Source organism: Borostomias antarcticus (genome assembly GCF_949987555.1).
Source record: "Borostomias antarcticus genome assembly, chromosome: 24".
NCBI lineage: Eukaryota > Metazoa > Chordata > Actinopteri > Stomiiformes > Stomiidae > Borostomias > Borostomias antarcticus.
This window is the reverse complement of record NC_140257.1, coordinates 2,628,583-2,645,417: the sequence shown is the minus strand read 5'-3', so window position 1 is coordinate 2,645,417 and position 16,835 is coordinate 2,628,583. Positions and strand designations below refer to the sequence as shown.

General features: G+C 40.4%; 1 protein-coding gene across 1 annotated transcript; it reads left to right on the top strand.

Annotated features, from left to right (window-relative positions):
- Positions 1 to 1,038: 1,038 nt before the first annotated feature.
- LOC311325216 (HLA class II histocompatibility antigen, DQ beta 2 chain-like) lies at positions 1,039 to 10,893 on the top strand (the record flags this gene model as incomplete). The annotated part of the gene is made up of 4 exons (XM_084457885.1): positions 1,039 to 1,120; positions 9,218 to 9,499; positions 10,454 to 10,570; positions 10,868 to 10,893. The coding sequence occupies 4 exons, from the start codon at positions 1,039 to 1,041 to the stop codon at positions 10,891 to 10,893; spliced, it is 507 nt and encodes a 168-aa protein (XP_084314011.1).
- Positions 10,894 to 16,835: the final 5,942 nt, after the last annotated feature.

Sequence of the window (16,835 nt, the reverse complement as noted above, 5' to 3'; positions counted from 1 at the left end):
GATCAGCTCAGACCTTGTTTTGCTGAGGAAACCTTGCACGACTGGCCAAAATGGCTACTCAGGATATTGTTGATTTGGATGTAATTGGTTAATTGAGTTTTAAGTGGTCAGTTGATACCTGTGCTATTCCTTGTGCTGCCCTATAAAGAGATATGTCTGTCTGTTGCTGTAACACTGTCAATATGGTTGGCATGGCTGAATTTAGGAGAACTGAGTGTGACAGCCTGAAGAGCCAAACATGATGAGTAAACAACGCTCTAACTCAATACAAAGTAAAACTGAATTAAATGTTTGTCAATGTTTAAAAACAATGCTGTATTTATGTAAATGACTGTGTTCTGATTGAGAATTAACTGTTAGTGACCGACCATACAGTAATAATGAACGTACAATGTTTGACCTCTGCCTAGCAACATGTGACATGTGTTTTTCTGAAGCAGAGATTGGTTGGTTTGGTTAAGAGTCAGTTTATTATCTGAGTGCTCTGCTCTCTTTCATCTAGTTGAGAAGTTGAACGCTGGAGGAACATGTCCTTGTCAACTGTGTTTTCCATTTGCATGGCTGTGGTTCTGTCCACGCAAAAAGCAGGTAGGCTACATTATCATAAACTACACACCGTGAGTCTGTATAATACAGTCTGTATAAAGTCTATGGTATTACCAGGTATAATTAGCTTTCCATCAATTAACTAATGACAGTGATCTTATTGTTGAATATTGTTTCATATAACATTTGTATTAAATGTTTCTGAATTGTTCTTTGACATGATTATCATGAATTATGAGAAAATAAAGTGTGTAATGAATGCAGATGAAAACTGTAATTATGCATTATTTGTTCTTCAATATTTCAGGTGGATATGAGAACTACTGGGTGAACCACTGCTTATACTCTACAGAGCAACCGCATGAGTACATACAGTCTTATATTTATAATAAGATTGAGTTCATCAGGTTCAACAGCACTAAGGGCAGGTTTGAGGGATACACTGAGTTTGGTCTGCAGAATGCTAAGATCTGGAATGATGATCCTGCTATCATGGCTGTTTGGCGAGGGGTGCTGGAGGGTGTCTGCAAGAACCACGCTGAGAGCTACCTCCCTGCCGTACTGGAGAAGACAGGTGAGCTGCCCTCCTCACCACAACAACATCACATCTCTCACTCACCAGATGATACGACACCTCTTTCATCTGTTCACTACAAAACCTGTAATGAAGCTTCTGTCTGGTGGATATAAAGCAACATTGACCTGATGATGATTTAATGATGATGTGTTCATCTTGTGGGATGGGAGGATGATATTGTTTTTCACCATTCAGAACTGGTGGACTGCATTACTGGTCACCTCTGGGACTAAGAGAGATCTAGAAACAAACATGATGAATCTACACAGTTATATTAAAGATCAATAATAGAGTAGACATATTCAAGATCAATTAAAGCTGCTTCGCAGCGATGAGGCGGGGCCAGGCAATTTCCGACAAGTTTAGGAGCAATAAGCGAGCGAATAGGAGGACAACAAGAAAGTTGACATTCCAATGTTAATTTTGTACATTCATATCGTATCGTAAAACATTTGTAAAAGATTTTGATGCATTGTAAGCACGATTTTGATAATTCAACAATCTGGTCAATGAGTTTGTGAATTACCGTCTGAACATCCAGTGGAGCAAGTTGTGTGGTGTTAATTGATTGAAAAATGTGGGATGAGATATGTTTATTAATTTTTACAGGTTTTGTTTGTTTTTCTTCATAATTGAACATTAACTTCAGCAGCTGTGTACTCAGTCAGTTGCCAATCAATTGATTTAGTCATTGTAATCCTCGGCGGGGGCTGGGTAGGGTTGCCAACAGCGATGTCTCCGGAGCTTGCGTTGGATTGTGGGTAATGTAGTTTTCTCTGTATGTAGTGTTGGTTTCAGAGGACAGAATTAAACATATTTTTAAAAATTCAATTTTTGAGATAAAATTCTGAAATAAATCACACTACATCTTGGATATGTGGCCAATGTTGTCACTTTTTATGAGGATGATCAGACATTGATTTGGCGAGAATTAATAGGAACTGTATACAGAACTGTTTACAGTAAAACCTTTTGATGTGCTGTGGGCTTAATTTTTCATATTTCAATAATCTGTGAGGATCGTTTGGTACGGACCGTCTGAAGATACAGTATATCAATTTTGGTGTCAATTGAACAAAAAATGTGGGAGGAGATAGGTTTGATAGGTTTTACAGTTTATGAAAAAATCAGAGTGATGGACTTAAAAATTCCTGCAAGGTCAGAGTGTATGAAAGTTTTGTCTCACTTGGGACTACATTCACGTGGTGGTTTTACAGTGATAGCACCTATGGCTGATTTGTTATGATTTTGTTTTTTAGTTTTAAACTTTAGACTGTTGCTGTAGCGCCACCTTCAGGTTTATTGACCTACAATGCAGGTTTAGGACTTTGGGTATAGTACTGGAGCTATGTGCAAATCTTGGTGATTTTTTGTCCACAGGAAGTTAGACTTCAGTGGAAGATGGAGAATAATAATAATAAGTAAAACATTTTTGATGCATTGTAAGATCAATTTTGATAATTCAATAATCTGGTCAATGAGTTTGTGAATGACAGTTTGAAGATCCAGTGTAGCAACTTTAGTGTTAATTGATTGAAAAATGTGGGTTACAGGTTTTGTTAGCTTTTTTTTCATAATTGAACATTAACTTCAGCAGCTGTGTACTCAGTCAGTTGCCAATCAATCGATTTAGTCATTGTAATCCTCGGCGGGGGTTGGGTAGGGTTGCCAACAGCGGTCTCAGATTCGTGGAGCTTGCGTTGGATTGTGGGTAACATAGTTTTCTCTGTATGAAGTGTTGGTTTCAGAGGACAGAATTAAACATATTTTTAAAAATTCAATTTTTGAGATAAAATTCTGAAAAAAATCATATTACATCTTGGTTATGTGGCCAATGTTGTCACTTTTTATGAGGATGATCAGACATTGATTTGGCGAGAATTAATAGGAACTGTATACACTGTTAACAGTGAAACTTTTTGATGTGCTGTGGGCTCAATTTTTCATATTTCAAAAATCTGTGAGGATCCTTTGGTAAGGACAGTCTGAAGATACAGTATATCAATTTTGGTGTCAATTGAACAAAAAATGTGGGAGGAGATAGGTTTGATAGGTTTTACAGTTTATGAAGAAATCAGAGTGATGGACTTCAAAATTCCTGCAAGGTCAAAGCGTGTGAAAGTTTTGTCTCACTTGGGACTACATTCACGTGGTGGTTTTACAGTGATAGCACCTATGGCTGATTTGTTATGATTTTTTTTAAGTTTTAAACTTTAGACTGTTGCTGTAGCGCCACCTTCAGGTTTATTGACCTACAATGCAGGTTGAGGACTTTGGGTATAGTACTGGAGCTTTGTGCAAATTTTGGTGATTTTTTGTCCATGGGAAGTTAGACTTCAGTGGAAGATGGAGAATAATAATAATAGTAATAATAATTAAAGCTGCTTCGCAGCGATGAGGCGGGGCCAGGCAATTTCCGACAAGTTTAGGAGCAATAAGCGAGAGAATAGGACAACAAGAAAGTTGACATTCCAATGTTCATTTTGTACATTCGTATCGTAAAACATTTGTAAAACATTTTGATGCGTTGTAAGCTCGATTTTGATAATTCAACAATGGTCAATGAGTTTGTGAATTACAGTCTGAAGATCCAGTGTAGCAAGTTTGGTGTTAATTGATTGAAAAATGTTGGATGAGATATGTTTATTAATTTTTACAGGTTTTGTTTGCTTTTCTTCATAATTGAACATTAACTTCAGCAGCTGTGTACTCAGTCAGTTGCCAATCAATCGATTTAGTCATTGTAATCCTCGGCGGGGGTTGGGTAGGGTTGCCAACAGCGATGTCTCCGATTCGTGGAGCTTGTGTTGGATTATGGGTAACGTAGTTTTCTCTGTATGAAGTGTTGGTTTCAGAGGACAGAATTAAACATATTTTAAAAAAATCAATTTTTGAGATAAAATTCTCAAAAAAAATCATACTACATCTTGGATATGTGGCTAATGTTGTCACTTTTTATGAGGACAATCAGACATTGATTTGGCGAGAATTAATAGGAACTATATACAGAACTGTTAACAGTAAAACTTTTTGATGTGCTGTGGGCTCAATTTTTCATATTTCAAAAATCTGTGAGGATCGTTTGGTGAGGACAGTCTGAAGATACAGTAGATCAATTTTGGTGTCAATTGAACTAAAAATGTGGGAGGAGATAGGTTTGATAGGTTTTACAGTTTATGAAGAAATCAGAGTGATGGACTTCAAAATTCCTGCAAGGTCAAAGCGTATGAAAGTTTTGTCTCACTTGGGCCTACATTCACGTGGTGGTTTTACAGTGATAGCACCTATGGCTGATTTGTTATGATTTTTTTAAGTTTTAAACTTTAGACTGTTGCTGTAGCGCCACCTTCAGGTTTATTGACCTACAATGCAGGTTGAGGACTTTGGGTATACTACTGGAGGAGCTATGTGCAAATCTTGGTGATTTTTTGTCCACGGGAAGTTAGACTTCAGTGGAAGATGGAGAATAATAATAATAATCAAGATTCCTGCAAGGTCAGAGTGTATGAAAGTTTTGTCTCACTTGGGCCTACATTCACGTGGTGGTTTTACTGTGATGGCACCTATGGCTGATTTGTTATGATTTTTTAAAGTTTTAAACTTTAGACTTTTGCTGTAGCGCCACCTTCAGCTTTATTGACCTACAATGCAGGTTGAGGACTTTGGGTTTAGTACTGGAGCTATGTGCACATTTTTGTGATTTTTTGTCCACAGGAAGTTAGACTTCAGTGGAAGATGGAGAATAATAATAATAAGTAAAACATTTTAATGCATTGTAAGCTCAATTTTGATAATTCAATAATCTGGTCAATGAGTTTGTGAATGACAGTCTGAAGATCCAGTGTAGCAACTTTAGTATTAATTGATTGAAAAATGTGGGTTACAGGTTTTGTTAGCTTTTTTTTTTCATAATTGAACATTAACTTCAGCAGCTGTGTACTCAGTCAGTTGCCAATCAATCAATTTAGTCATTGTAATCCTCGGCGGGGGTTGGGTAGGGTTGCCAACAGCGATGTCTCAGATTCGTGGAGCTTGCGTTGGATTGTGGGTAATGTAGTTTTCTCTGTATGAAGTGTTGGTTTCAGAGGACAGAATTAAACATATTTTTAAAAATTCAATTTTTGAGATAAAATTCTGAAAAAAATCATACTACATCTTGGATATGTGGCCAATGTTGTCACTCTTTATGAGGATGATCAGACATTGATTTGGCGAGAATTAATAGGAACTATACAGAACTGTTAACAGTAAAACTTTTTGAAGTGCTGTGGGCTCTATTTTTCATATTTCAAAAATCTGTGAGGATCGTTTGGTAAGGACAGTCTGAAGATACAGTAGATCGATTTTGGTGTCAATTGAACAAAAAATGTGGGAGGAGATAGGTTTGATAGGTTTTACAGTTTATGAAGAAATCAGAGTGATGGACTTCAAAATTCCTGCAAGGTCAAAGCGTATGAAAGTTTTGTCTCACTTGGGACTACATTCACGTGGTGGTTTTACAGTGATAGCCCCTATGGCTGATTTGTTATGATTTTTTTAAAGTTTTAAACTTTAGACTGTTGCTGTAGCGCCACCTTCAGGTTTATTGACCTACAATGCAGGTTGAGGACTTTGGGTATAGGACTGGAGCTTTGTGCAAATTTTGGCGATTTTTTGTCCATGGGAAGTTAGACTTCAGTGGAAGGAGAATAATAATAATAATAAATATAGCTGCAAGCAGCAATAACGGGGCCAAGCGCAACGAACGCATCAAAGCCAACGAGGAAAACATGCCATAGCTACATTGGAGCTATGCATGTGAGCATCTATGTCGCCTGACCAGGTGAATCAGGTCAAATTCATGCAACAGTATCATCATCACCATGATCATCATCATCATTATACAACTATGTCACATGTTACACTAAATGCCTCTCTCACACAGACTCCCACAAAAGCCAGTTCATTTATAAAGGCTCTACACAATATCCAGAGTCTTAAAGCACACTTTAAAGATGTACACACACATCAATTCTTTATGAACGCTGATAGCATCTGTGTAACAGAAACATGGCTGGCATCTGCCATAGCCACATTTGAGCTATGCATGTGACTGTCTTTGTCACCTGACAAGGTACATCAGGTTAAATTCATGCAACAGCATCATCATACAACCACAATCACAGTTAATTCATCTGATGATGTCAAGTGAGTGTCAGATAATTCAGCTACCTATGAAGAACACTCACAACTTTTGTTTCTCTACACCTCACAGTTTCCAGAAGAATGCCCCCCCTACACTTGGTGTAAGTAGGCTATGTAGTCTGTGGGCTACTGTCCTCTCCCAGGATGAAGTGTTTAGATTAAAGGCTAAAACCCTCTCCCTGGTTGAAGTGTGAAGCTATATACTGCAAAAGGTACACTATCCAAACTTGATACTCTTTACCATTCTACCATCCAGTTTGTCACCCATGCCACATACAATACACACCACTGCACTCGTTACTCTTTGGACAACTAACCTTCCCATCAAACCTGTCATAACATTCCCTAGTTTAATCTCATTTGCACCCTTCTCCAACTATTACCTCTCTACCTATGTCACATTTTACACTAAATGCCTCTCACACACTGACTCCTACAAAAGCCAATTCATTTACAATGGCTCTACACAATATCCAGTCTTAAAGCAGACTTTAAAGATGTACACACACATCAATTCTTTATGAACGCTGATTGCATTTGTGTAACAGAAACATGGCTAACATCTGCCATAGCCACATTTGAGCTATGCATGTGACTATTTCTCTGCATGTCAACATCCCACCTGGTCATTGTCCAGGCCTTACATCTGCCTGGGAGTAACACCTTTACCATCAAGTATCACTGCAAGGATAGCTTGACAATTCAGCAATATGTGAACAACACTCACAATTCTTGTTTCTCTCTTAACCTCACAGTTTTCAGAAGAATGCCCCTCTCCTACCCATACATTTGGTGTAAGTAGGCTATGTAATTTAAGGTCTACATTTCCATCCAATTGACCTGAATGACTACTGTCAAACTAACGTGGAGTCCATATGCATTCAATTGTAGTGATCTTGATTATTTCAGTTAAACAAGCACATTCTTCATATAAGAAGAGACGACACATTGGTTTAATTCTAGCAATGAAAATACAATGAAAGTGCAATGGGGGTCCCTTTGCACATCAATTCTTATATAAACATCAAAATGTAATCTGACAGTGTTGTGCCCAATTAGTAAGTTGTAGAGCATGCCATCCGCTACCCATACAAGCATTATGAACCCCATTTAGCCACGGGGGGCGCTACAGCAATCAATTGCGTTTAAGCCACTTTTAAGTATTTTGGCTGGTTATAGCGCCACACTTTGGCCTAACTGCTTCATATTTCTTCAGTTACCTCAAGATATGCTCTGGTACTACTATATCTGTTTTCGGAAATACCATCCAAGCGGTTAGGCCTAAACAGGAAATGAGCTCTCTAGCGCCCCCATACAGTTTATTCTGGCCAGTAACGGAGGCTTTGCCTCGGGCTGACAGTGTTGATATGAACACAAGGTTTTGTGGTGTTCGATGCATTCCTTCATAAGTTATATGCCTTTTTGTGAAAAGCCACACCCTCTGCAATATTCAATTGCTCACAGTGGCTACTTTCATCAAGTTTTGTAAATAATGCCAAGATGAAACTTAAGATATTCATTGCTAGATTCTATAAACTGTGCTTGATGTAGATTGACAAAACTTCCTAGGAAGAGATAGATTTCAAGTGTTTTTCCAAAAATGCTTATTTGTTGCTAATTAACCTAATCTGAAGTCATGGCTCCTTGAGGCAAATTTGTTCAACCTGATGAGACATATATGCCTCCAAAGCTTCCAAGAATCTACCTCCAACGGGGCATGAGATATGACCGTTCAAAGTTTGCATTTTAGCCCCTTTTATGTATTTTGGCTTGTTATAGCACCACCATGTGGCCAAGCAGGCTCTTCTTTCTCCAGTCACCATTAGACATACCGTCGTACCACTGTACTGTTTTTCGGAAAACTCTGCATGGCGGTTAGGCCTAAAATGAAAATGAGCTCTCTAGCGCCCCCATTTGGTTTTATTGGGCCAATAATGCAGTGGCCGCCTCAGGTTATATCTGCAGAGATGTCTACAAAGTGGCATGGTGTTCTGCACAACCCTTAAGAAATGATACCCCTTTATGTGAAAAGCCACGCCCTCTGCAAATTTAATTGGCTCATAGTTGCTGTTATATTTAACTTTTTCAACTTTTGCCGAGATGGAATTTTAGATATTGTTCCATAGATTGTGTGTACCAGATGTCATGCAGATTGGTCAAAGTCTCTAGGAGGAGATAGATTTTAAGCGTTTTTCAAAAAATTCAAAATGGCGGAAAATCTATATAACCGGAAGTTATGGGTCCTTGAGGCAAATTTGTTCGTCATGAGGAGAGACATATGTGTGCAAATTGTCATGTCTGTAGGTCAAACGGGGCCTGAGATATGCCTGTTCAAAGTTCGCAACTTCAGTCGGCTGCTATAGCGCCCCCTTTTGGCCAATCGATGTGAGACTTGCTCCACTGCTGCGGGGCCTAAGCCTCTATGACTCTGCCGATTTTCGTAAAAAGCGACCAGTCGGTTATAGGGCCTGCCATAGACTTCCATGGCAGATAAATAATAATAATAATAATAATAATAATACCATCAATTACAATAGGGCTTCGCCCCCTTCGGGGCTTGGCCCCTAATAATAATATAGGCAAATACAATAGGGTTCCGGCAGCTACGCTGCCTGGCCCCTAATAATAGAGTAGACATATTAAAAACCAATAATAGAGTAGACATATTAAAGACCAATAATAGAGTAGACATATTAAAGACCAATAATAGAGTAGACATATTAAAGACCAATAATACAGTATATATAATAAAGACCAATAATACAGTATATATAATAAAGACCAATAATACAGTATATATAATAAAGACCAATAATAGAGTTAATTAATAGAGAACAGAACCCTGATCAATATGATATGAATGATAGTGTTATATGAACTAATGTGTTGCTGTTTTTCCTCCACTATCAGTGGAGCCCTCTGTCAAGCTTCTCTCAGTGACCCCCTCTAGTGGCAGACACCCTGCCATGCTGGTGTGCAGCGCCTATGACTTCTACCCCAAAAAGATCAGAGTGACCTGGAAGAGGGATGGACAGGAAGTGACCTCAGACGTGATCTCCACTGAGGAGTCGGTCAACGGTGACTGGTACTACCAGTTCCACTCCCAACTGGAGTACACGCCCAGATCCGGGGAGAAGATCTCCTGCATGGTGGAGCACGCCAGCCTGGACAGACCCCTCGTGAAGCACTGGGGTGAGTTCACTGTCCAGCTGTTGTTAGGGTGTTGTCATGGTGTACTAGGGTGAGTTCACTGCTCAGCTGTTGTTAGGGTGTTGTCATGGTGTACTAGGGTGAGTTCACTGCTCAGCTGTTGTTAGGGTGTTGTCATGGTGTACTAGGGTGAGTTCACTGCTCAGCTGTTGTTAGGGTGTTGTCATGGTGTAGTAGGGTGAGTTCACTGTCCAGCTGTTGTTAGGGTGTTGTCGTGGTGTACTAGGGTGAGTTCACTGCTCAGCTGTTGTTAGGGTGTTGTCATGGTGTACTAGGGTGAGTTCACTGTTCAGCTGTTGTTAGGGTGTTGTCATGGTGTACTAGGGTGAGTTCACTGTTCAGCTGTTGTTAGGGTGTTGTCATGGTGTACTAGGGTGAGTTCACTGTTCAGCTGTTGTTAGGGTGTTGTCATGGTGTACTAGGGTGAGTTCACTGCTCAGCTGTTGTTAGGGTGTTGTCATGGTGTACTAGGGTGAGTTCACTGCTCAGCTGTTGTTAGGGTGTTGTCATGGTGTACTAGAGTGAGTTCACTGTTCAGCTGTTGTTAGGGTGTTGTCATGGTGTACTAGGGTGAGTTCACTGTTCAGCTGTTGTTAGGGTGTTGTCATGGTGTACTAGGGTGAGTTCACTGTCCAGCTGTTGTTAGGGTGTTGTCATGGTGTACTAGGGTGAGTTCACTGTTCAGCTGTTGTTAGGGTGTTGTCATGGTGTACTAGGGTGAGTTCACTGCTCAGCTGTTGTTAGGGTGTTGTCATGGTGTGCTGGGGTGAGTTCAGGTGAGCAGGGTACGAGTGCTGTGTTGTGGCTGGGTACCTGAATGACCCTGACTGTGACTGTGTGTGCTAGCGTATGATAGATGGTGGTCTGTCAGAAGCTACATACAGGACAGCTACAGTGTCATCACATGCTAACAGAAGGGTCATTTCTCCTTGACAGACCCGTCCCTGCCTGAGTCTGAGAGGAATAAGATCGCCATCGGGGCGTCTGGGCTGGTGCTGGGACTGGTCTTTGCACTGGCTGGACTCATCTACTACCAGAAGAAGAAATCCAATGGTGAGTCATCAGCTGTGTGTAGAGAACATGTACAGTCTTCATAGTCATCTGTGTGTAGAGAACATGTACAGTCTTCATAGTCATCCAGTCTTCACAGTCATGTGTGTGTTATGTACGCAGCACACTGTAAAATAATCATGATGTAAGAAAGATTCACTGATACATTGAGAGATGTATTTTTCAAGAATACTGCTCCTGTGTTCAGTGGATGGTGGCAGCAATGTTGATTTATTTGTTGAAATATCACATAGTGATTCTGTCACCTCTGTCTCTTCACCCTCTGTGTTTATTTCACAGGGCGGATGCTGGTGCCTGCTAGCTAAGGTGAGACTCCTCTTGTCACAGAAAAGTTTCACCAACTACTACAACTGACTGTGCCTGATGGTCATTGTAATGGTTTTCTTTTATCTTCTCAGGTTTGCAGGTCTGTTTCTGAATCCACTGCTGAACTAGACCTGATATTAGAGCTTCCTTCTAACCAGAAATCTCAGTTTAACTGAAATAACGCTAAAATGCTTGAGCGTAATACAATATCTTTGCTCCATATTAACCAATACTGTCTTAAGAAGGCCATACATATGTGTTATGAGTTTGTCTCTCTATATCCAACAAAATATTCCCTTTAATACGCAAATAATGCATTGTCCAGTGTGTTCTGAATCAATAATGCACTGTCCTGGGTGTTATTATTCAATAATGCACTGTCCTGGGTGTTATTAATCAATAATGCACTGTCCTGGGTGTTATTAATCAATAATGCACTGTCCTGTGTGTTATTAATCAATAATGCACTGTCCTGGGTGTTATTAATCAATAATGCACTGTCCTGGGTGTTATTAATCAATAATGCACTGTCCTGGGTGTTATTAATCAATAATGCACTGTCCTGGGTGTTATTAATCAACTGTACCAGGGTTATAAGATCCACATATCAATAATAGTCATGTATGAGAGTTGGAGTCATTTCCCTCTGGTTTCTAGTCTAAACTGGGTGTCTGTGGAGAAACAGCATTAGCAGGACAAGTGACTGGAGGACATCCTGAGTCTGACACCAAACATCACTGACAACTTCAGACACTCTTTGTGGCAGGTTAGAGGTCTGTACAAAGGCCTGTTTACTTGGTTCCTACAGGTCTTAACCTGTCTCTGCTAGAGGATAACCAGGCCAAGGTTTATCACACTGTATCCATCCTTTGCCAACAAATATGCATTATTGTAATGTTACAGTATATTCACCTTAAGTCAATAATCTACATGAGAATCCACTGTACTTGGGAGCTTCAGGACTGCTTCAACTTCAGGACAGGTCTTCAAACCTAACATATACTCCAGTATGAGAGTCCTTGTTGCACTTATGTATTGCTTTTTTTCACCATATATTAACTAATGATTAACATACAGTCAAGTGTTGGTAAATGTATGATAATGATAATCTAATGTTGGCATTCAGAGGGGAGTAAACTACTGTTCAGGAGAATAACTCAGTTGTATTCTTTGTTTTCATTTGTTTGTGAGATACAGCAGTGTTATCAGCTAAAGCTTGCCTTGTGTCTAATGTTAGAGCCAGTCAACTATTACAGTACGCAGAGCTCTGTTTAGATGAACTATTACACTTCAGTTGGTGTCTGTTTAAATTGACTAGGCTATTACAGTACGGTTGGTGTCTGTTTAAATGAACTAGGCTATTACAGTACGGTTGGTGTCTGTTTAAATTAACTAGGCTATTACAGTACAGTTGTAGTCTGTTTAAATTAACCAGGCTATTACAGTACGGTTGGTGTCTGTTTAAATGAACAGTACGGTTGGTGTCTGTTTAAATTAACTAGGCTATTACAGTACGGTTGGTGTCTGTTTAAATTAACTAGGCTATAACAGTACAGTTGTAGTCTGTTTAAATTAACCAGGCTATTACAGTACGGTTGGTGTCTGTTTAAATGAACTAGGCTATTACAGTACGGTTGGTGTCTGTTTAAATGAACTAGGCTATTACAGTACGGTTGTAGTCTGTTTAAATGAACTAGCCTATTACAGTACGGTTGGTGTCTGTTTAAATGAACAGTACGGTTGGTGTCTGTTTAAATGAACAGTACGGTTGGTGTCTGTTTAAATGAACAGTACGGTTGGTGTCTGTTTAAATTAACTATAACAGTAGTCTACGGCTGGTGTCTGTTTAAATGAACTAGGCTATTACAGTACGGTTGGTGTCTGTTTAAATGAACTAGGCTATTACAGTACGGTTGGTGTCTGTTTAAATGAACTAGGCTATTACAGTACGGTTGGTGTCTGTTTAAACGTGGTGGTGGTTTCAGGTTCTGTTATTGGACTATAACATTAGCTTAATGATTGATACAAAATGTCTTTCTCTTATAATTCTTTTACCTCTTGCTTAGCGTGTGCACAATCTACTGTAGGAGCTAACAGAAGAACATCTTACCTGTTTGATGTAGAATGTGACTAATAAAGAACATGTCACTACTCGTTGTGTCTTGTCACTACAAGAGGACTTTGTGATAACATTGTGCCACTTTTGACCTCAATATTACTATTAGTAGTGTGATGCCCGCAAAAGTTTGGACCACATGTCAGGACCAAAATTTATTTACTACCTGATATAAGAAACATATTCATAGAAATGTCTGCACTGTAAGTCAAGTCACAATTATGTTTGGTATCTGTGATTTATTGCGCAAGACAAGCCAATTAAGCTAATTAGCAAAGCTAATTTCTTACAGTGTATAGTTTTCGAAAACTGAGGTAATCCACATGGCCGCCAGAAGGCGTGTTCATAGGCGGAACATATATTCCCTAACCTGCTATTTCCCCCGTGTCCTTTTAGTATTACTCATGCACACTTCCGGCTTAAACTAGCCAACTCATTGATCTGGAGCGGGAAGTATAATTGTTATTGATAAATGTGACCGCCGCTGGTGATTTGGTCCTCAACTAGGCATTTTCATTTTTCAGTTTTTTACAGATTATGAAAGTGCAGATTGTAAGCTTTCAAATGAGGTCTCATACATTGAAATCTGAACATATTTGAAGAATATATGCTTATTTGAATGCTAGTACTGCCAAATCAACTTAGCTGAGAAATCGCCCTCCAAAGTTCTCCAACAATTTCACACCTCTGACTGCCAGGTAATGGGCGTGAACAATAGCCTGGTAACCGCACCCCCAGCCACTCCCCCACTGGACGATCTGTCATTATCTGTCAGAGTGGCTGTCAACTTGGGGTATTACCTGAGAGTGGGGTGCTCTCTCACTGATTACCCCACACTCTTTGAGTCAGTATTAATCTTGTGTTGTGAATGCAGTTAAGAACAATATAAGATGAAGTTCAAATTTAACGTTCTTTATTGTCAAATACATGATATACATTACAAGCATAAGTAGTACAGTGTACAAAAAAAGGCAACAGTCTAAGTGTTAAAGTGTACAGTCAGTTGTATAGACAAGGTGCATAGTGTTCATTGTGATCAAGTGCACAACAAAGTAATAAGGTGCATAGTGTTCAATGTGATCAAGTGCACAACAAAGTAATAACAAGGTGCATAGTGTTCATTGTGATCAAGTGCACAGCAAAGTAATAACAAGGTGCATAGTGTTCATTGTGATCAAGTGTACAACAAAGTAATAACAGTCCCCAGCTCAATACTCAAGGTAATAACAGTACTCGGCTCAGTATTCAATATTCGAACAATGCAGTCTGTGCAAGTGTGCGCAAGTCTGTGCAAGAGAACACGCAATGCTTCAGTATACAAACAGGAAAAGGCTGTGGCCTTTCTCCTGCAGTGCTGTCCATCCTGATGATCTGCAGTGAATCTACAAGCGGACAGTCTTGTTCTGAGCTGCTGTGGAGTTTGGCGGGGGACATGTGATGTCTCGTCCCTCATCAGAACAGAACTCTCTGATCTTGTTAAAGAGATATGTCTGTCTGGCCATGTCCAGTCCGGGTGGGGCTTGCACAGGAAGACCTTCTCTGGGGGGCAGGACATCAGGCTTGCGCAGCAGCTGAAACTCGACTGCTGGTGCATCACGGTGTTCTCTGGCCACAACCATGCCAGGTCTCTCTGCATCAAAACTGCAATAGAATAGAAGGAAGAAAGTACATTAAACTATTGCCCACAGTACTGGCACTCCATATACATAAAATAGTACCAGAAAGTGTTGATTAAATAGACTAGCTAATGCATGATAATTACCTGAAGTGCTGGTAACTCGAAATCTGTGGGAGTGCCCGGAAGTAGGGTTTCAGATGCTCTTGCCAGTTGTAGCATTTGCATGTCCAAGCGCATGGGGGTCTGCACTTGTCCACCATTCTCCTGGTAGTCTTGGGCTATGGCCTGGAGCTTGTTCTTGCTCATGCTGTAACCAAAACAAAAAACAAGGTGTCAGACTAACATACCTCTCATGCTCTCTCATTCTGTTTCTCTCTGTAATAGCTACCTAGCTAGCTAGCTAGCTAGATATTAGCTGCCTCGCTGGCTAGTTTAGGAACACAGGGCTAGCTCAGCTAACTAGCATGTTAGCTAACGTTAGCTAGCTAGATATTAGCTGCCTCGCTGGGTAGTTTAGGAACAAAGGGCTAGCTCAGCTAACTAGCATGTTAGCTAACGTTAGCTAGCTAGCCTTTGTTAGTTAGTGCTAGATTTGTTATGCTAGCTAGACTCAGTCACTTGTTTAGAAATGAGCTACTGCTAAACGACTAACGTAAATGTAAACAGCACAGATAGTATAAAGATAGCTTACTCGAAGCATTGTCCTCTTCTTCACTACCACATTCCGAGTTTGTACCATCGTCAACATCCATGTAGTCCTTTAGGTACGAATCCATAAGTTCTCCATTGTCGAATCGTCGAGCGGCGTTGAGCAGATCTTTGTTCAGAGCTTTCGCAAAAGCTGTAGCATCCATGGTTAAACGTGGAACTGAATGTAAACAAACACCACGTGCAGTTCTTATGGGCAGGGTGGGGGCGGAGAACCCGGAAGCAACAGCCAATGAAAACAAATCATGCTAATTGATCTGCCCGCCCCCAAGCCCGGCTCGAAATCAGCTAAAAACGAGCTTAGTTTGCAGACTAATTAAACGTATTTCGTGAACCTAAAACTGTTGTCTGTTATAGTAAGTAGGTTCTTCACAACTTCTACTTTGGTAATACGCAAAAAAACAAAAAACGAAAAAAAAAGTTTTTTTAGCTATTTTGCCCTCTAGCGCATTTCGGGGTTTGCCGAGTTGCGGACCAAATCACCAGCCGCTGTCACAAATGCTCTATGTGTTATTTAGACAATTATGGCTGTAAGCCAGCGCACCTAGACAAGAGGCAGTGTTTTTTTGTGCATGGATGTAATCCAGCGCACCTTGAATAGCGTTTGTCCGGTTATCACTTACTCCCTCCCTCCCTCCCTCCCTCCGATCAATGTTGACCTGCATTTCTCTGTTGTCACCACAAGAGGCAGTAGTCCCAGCACACCAAAATAACGAAGGACACCAAAATCAAGCTGCCGATCTCCACTGCACAAGTAGAGTAGTGGTGAGAGCATAGGACTCCCACCCAGGAGACGAGGGTTCAAGGCCCCAGTGGGGATGACTTTATGGGACTATACCCCAAACCTCCACACGTTCATCCTTTCACTCCAACCTTTACCCCTTGCCTTATAGGGCAGATCCTGTCCCAACCCCAACCCTTATTCTAACCCCAACCCACACTAGGGACTGGAAGGACACCAAAACCAACCCGCCGATCTCTGTAGAGTAGTGGTCAGAGCATTGGACTCCCAACCAGGAGACCAGGGTTCAAGGCCCCAGTGGGGATGACTTTATGGGACTATACCTCAAACCTCCACACGTTCATCCTTTCACTCCAATATTTTAATCCCTTACCTTGTCCAGAAACAGAAGTTGAACCAATTGCAGCAAAATAGCTAGCGTTACAGGAATAATCAGTGTAACTGCTTTAGCCACTGACTGCTACCAATAATGTTATGGAAGCTGCTGCTAGTTGTTGTGAGCCCATGAGCTAACTGTCTATCCCGCTCTTATTGTGCTGGATTAGAATTGGAAGCATTGGAACTGATGTGTCCAGACGACAAGACCTATCTTAATCTATCAGACATTATTTCATGTCATTTCAATTCACAGCTATTTCAGTGGCGTGACTAGCTTCTGTCCTACCAGTCCTGAACAGAAACAAGCCAGCCACTCACATAAGCCAGGCTGGACCTGGCCTGGTTTGGACTTCATGAATGGGACATGGAATCAACTGTC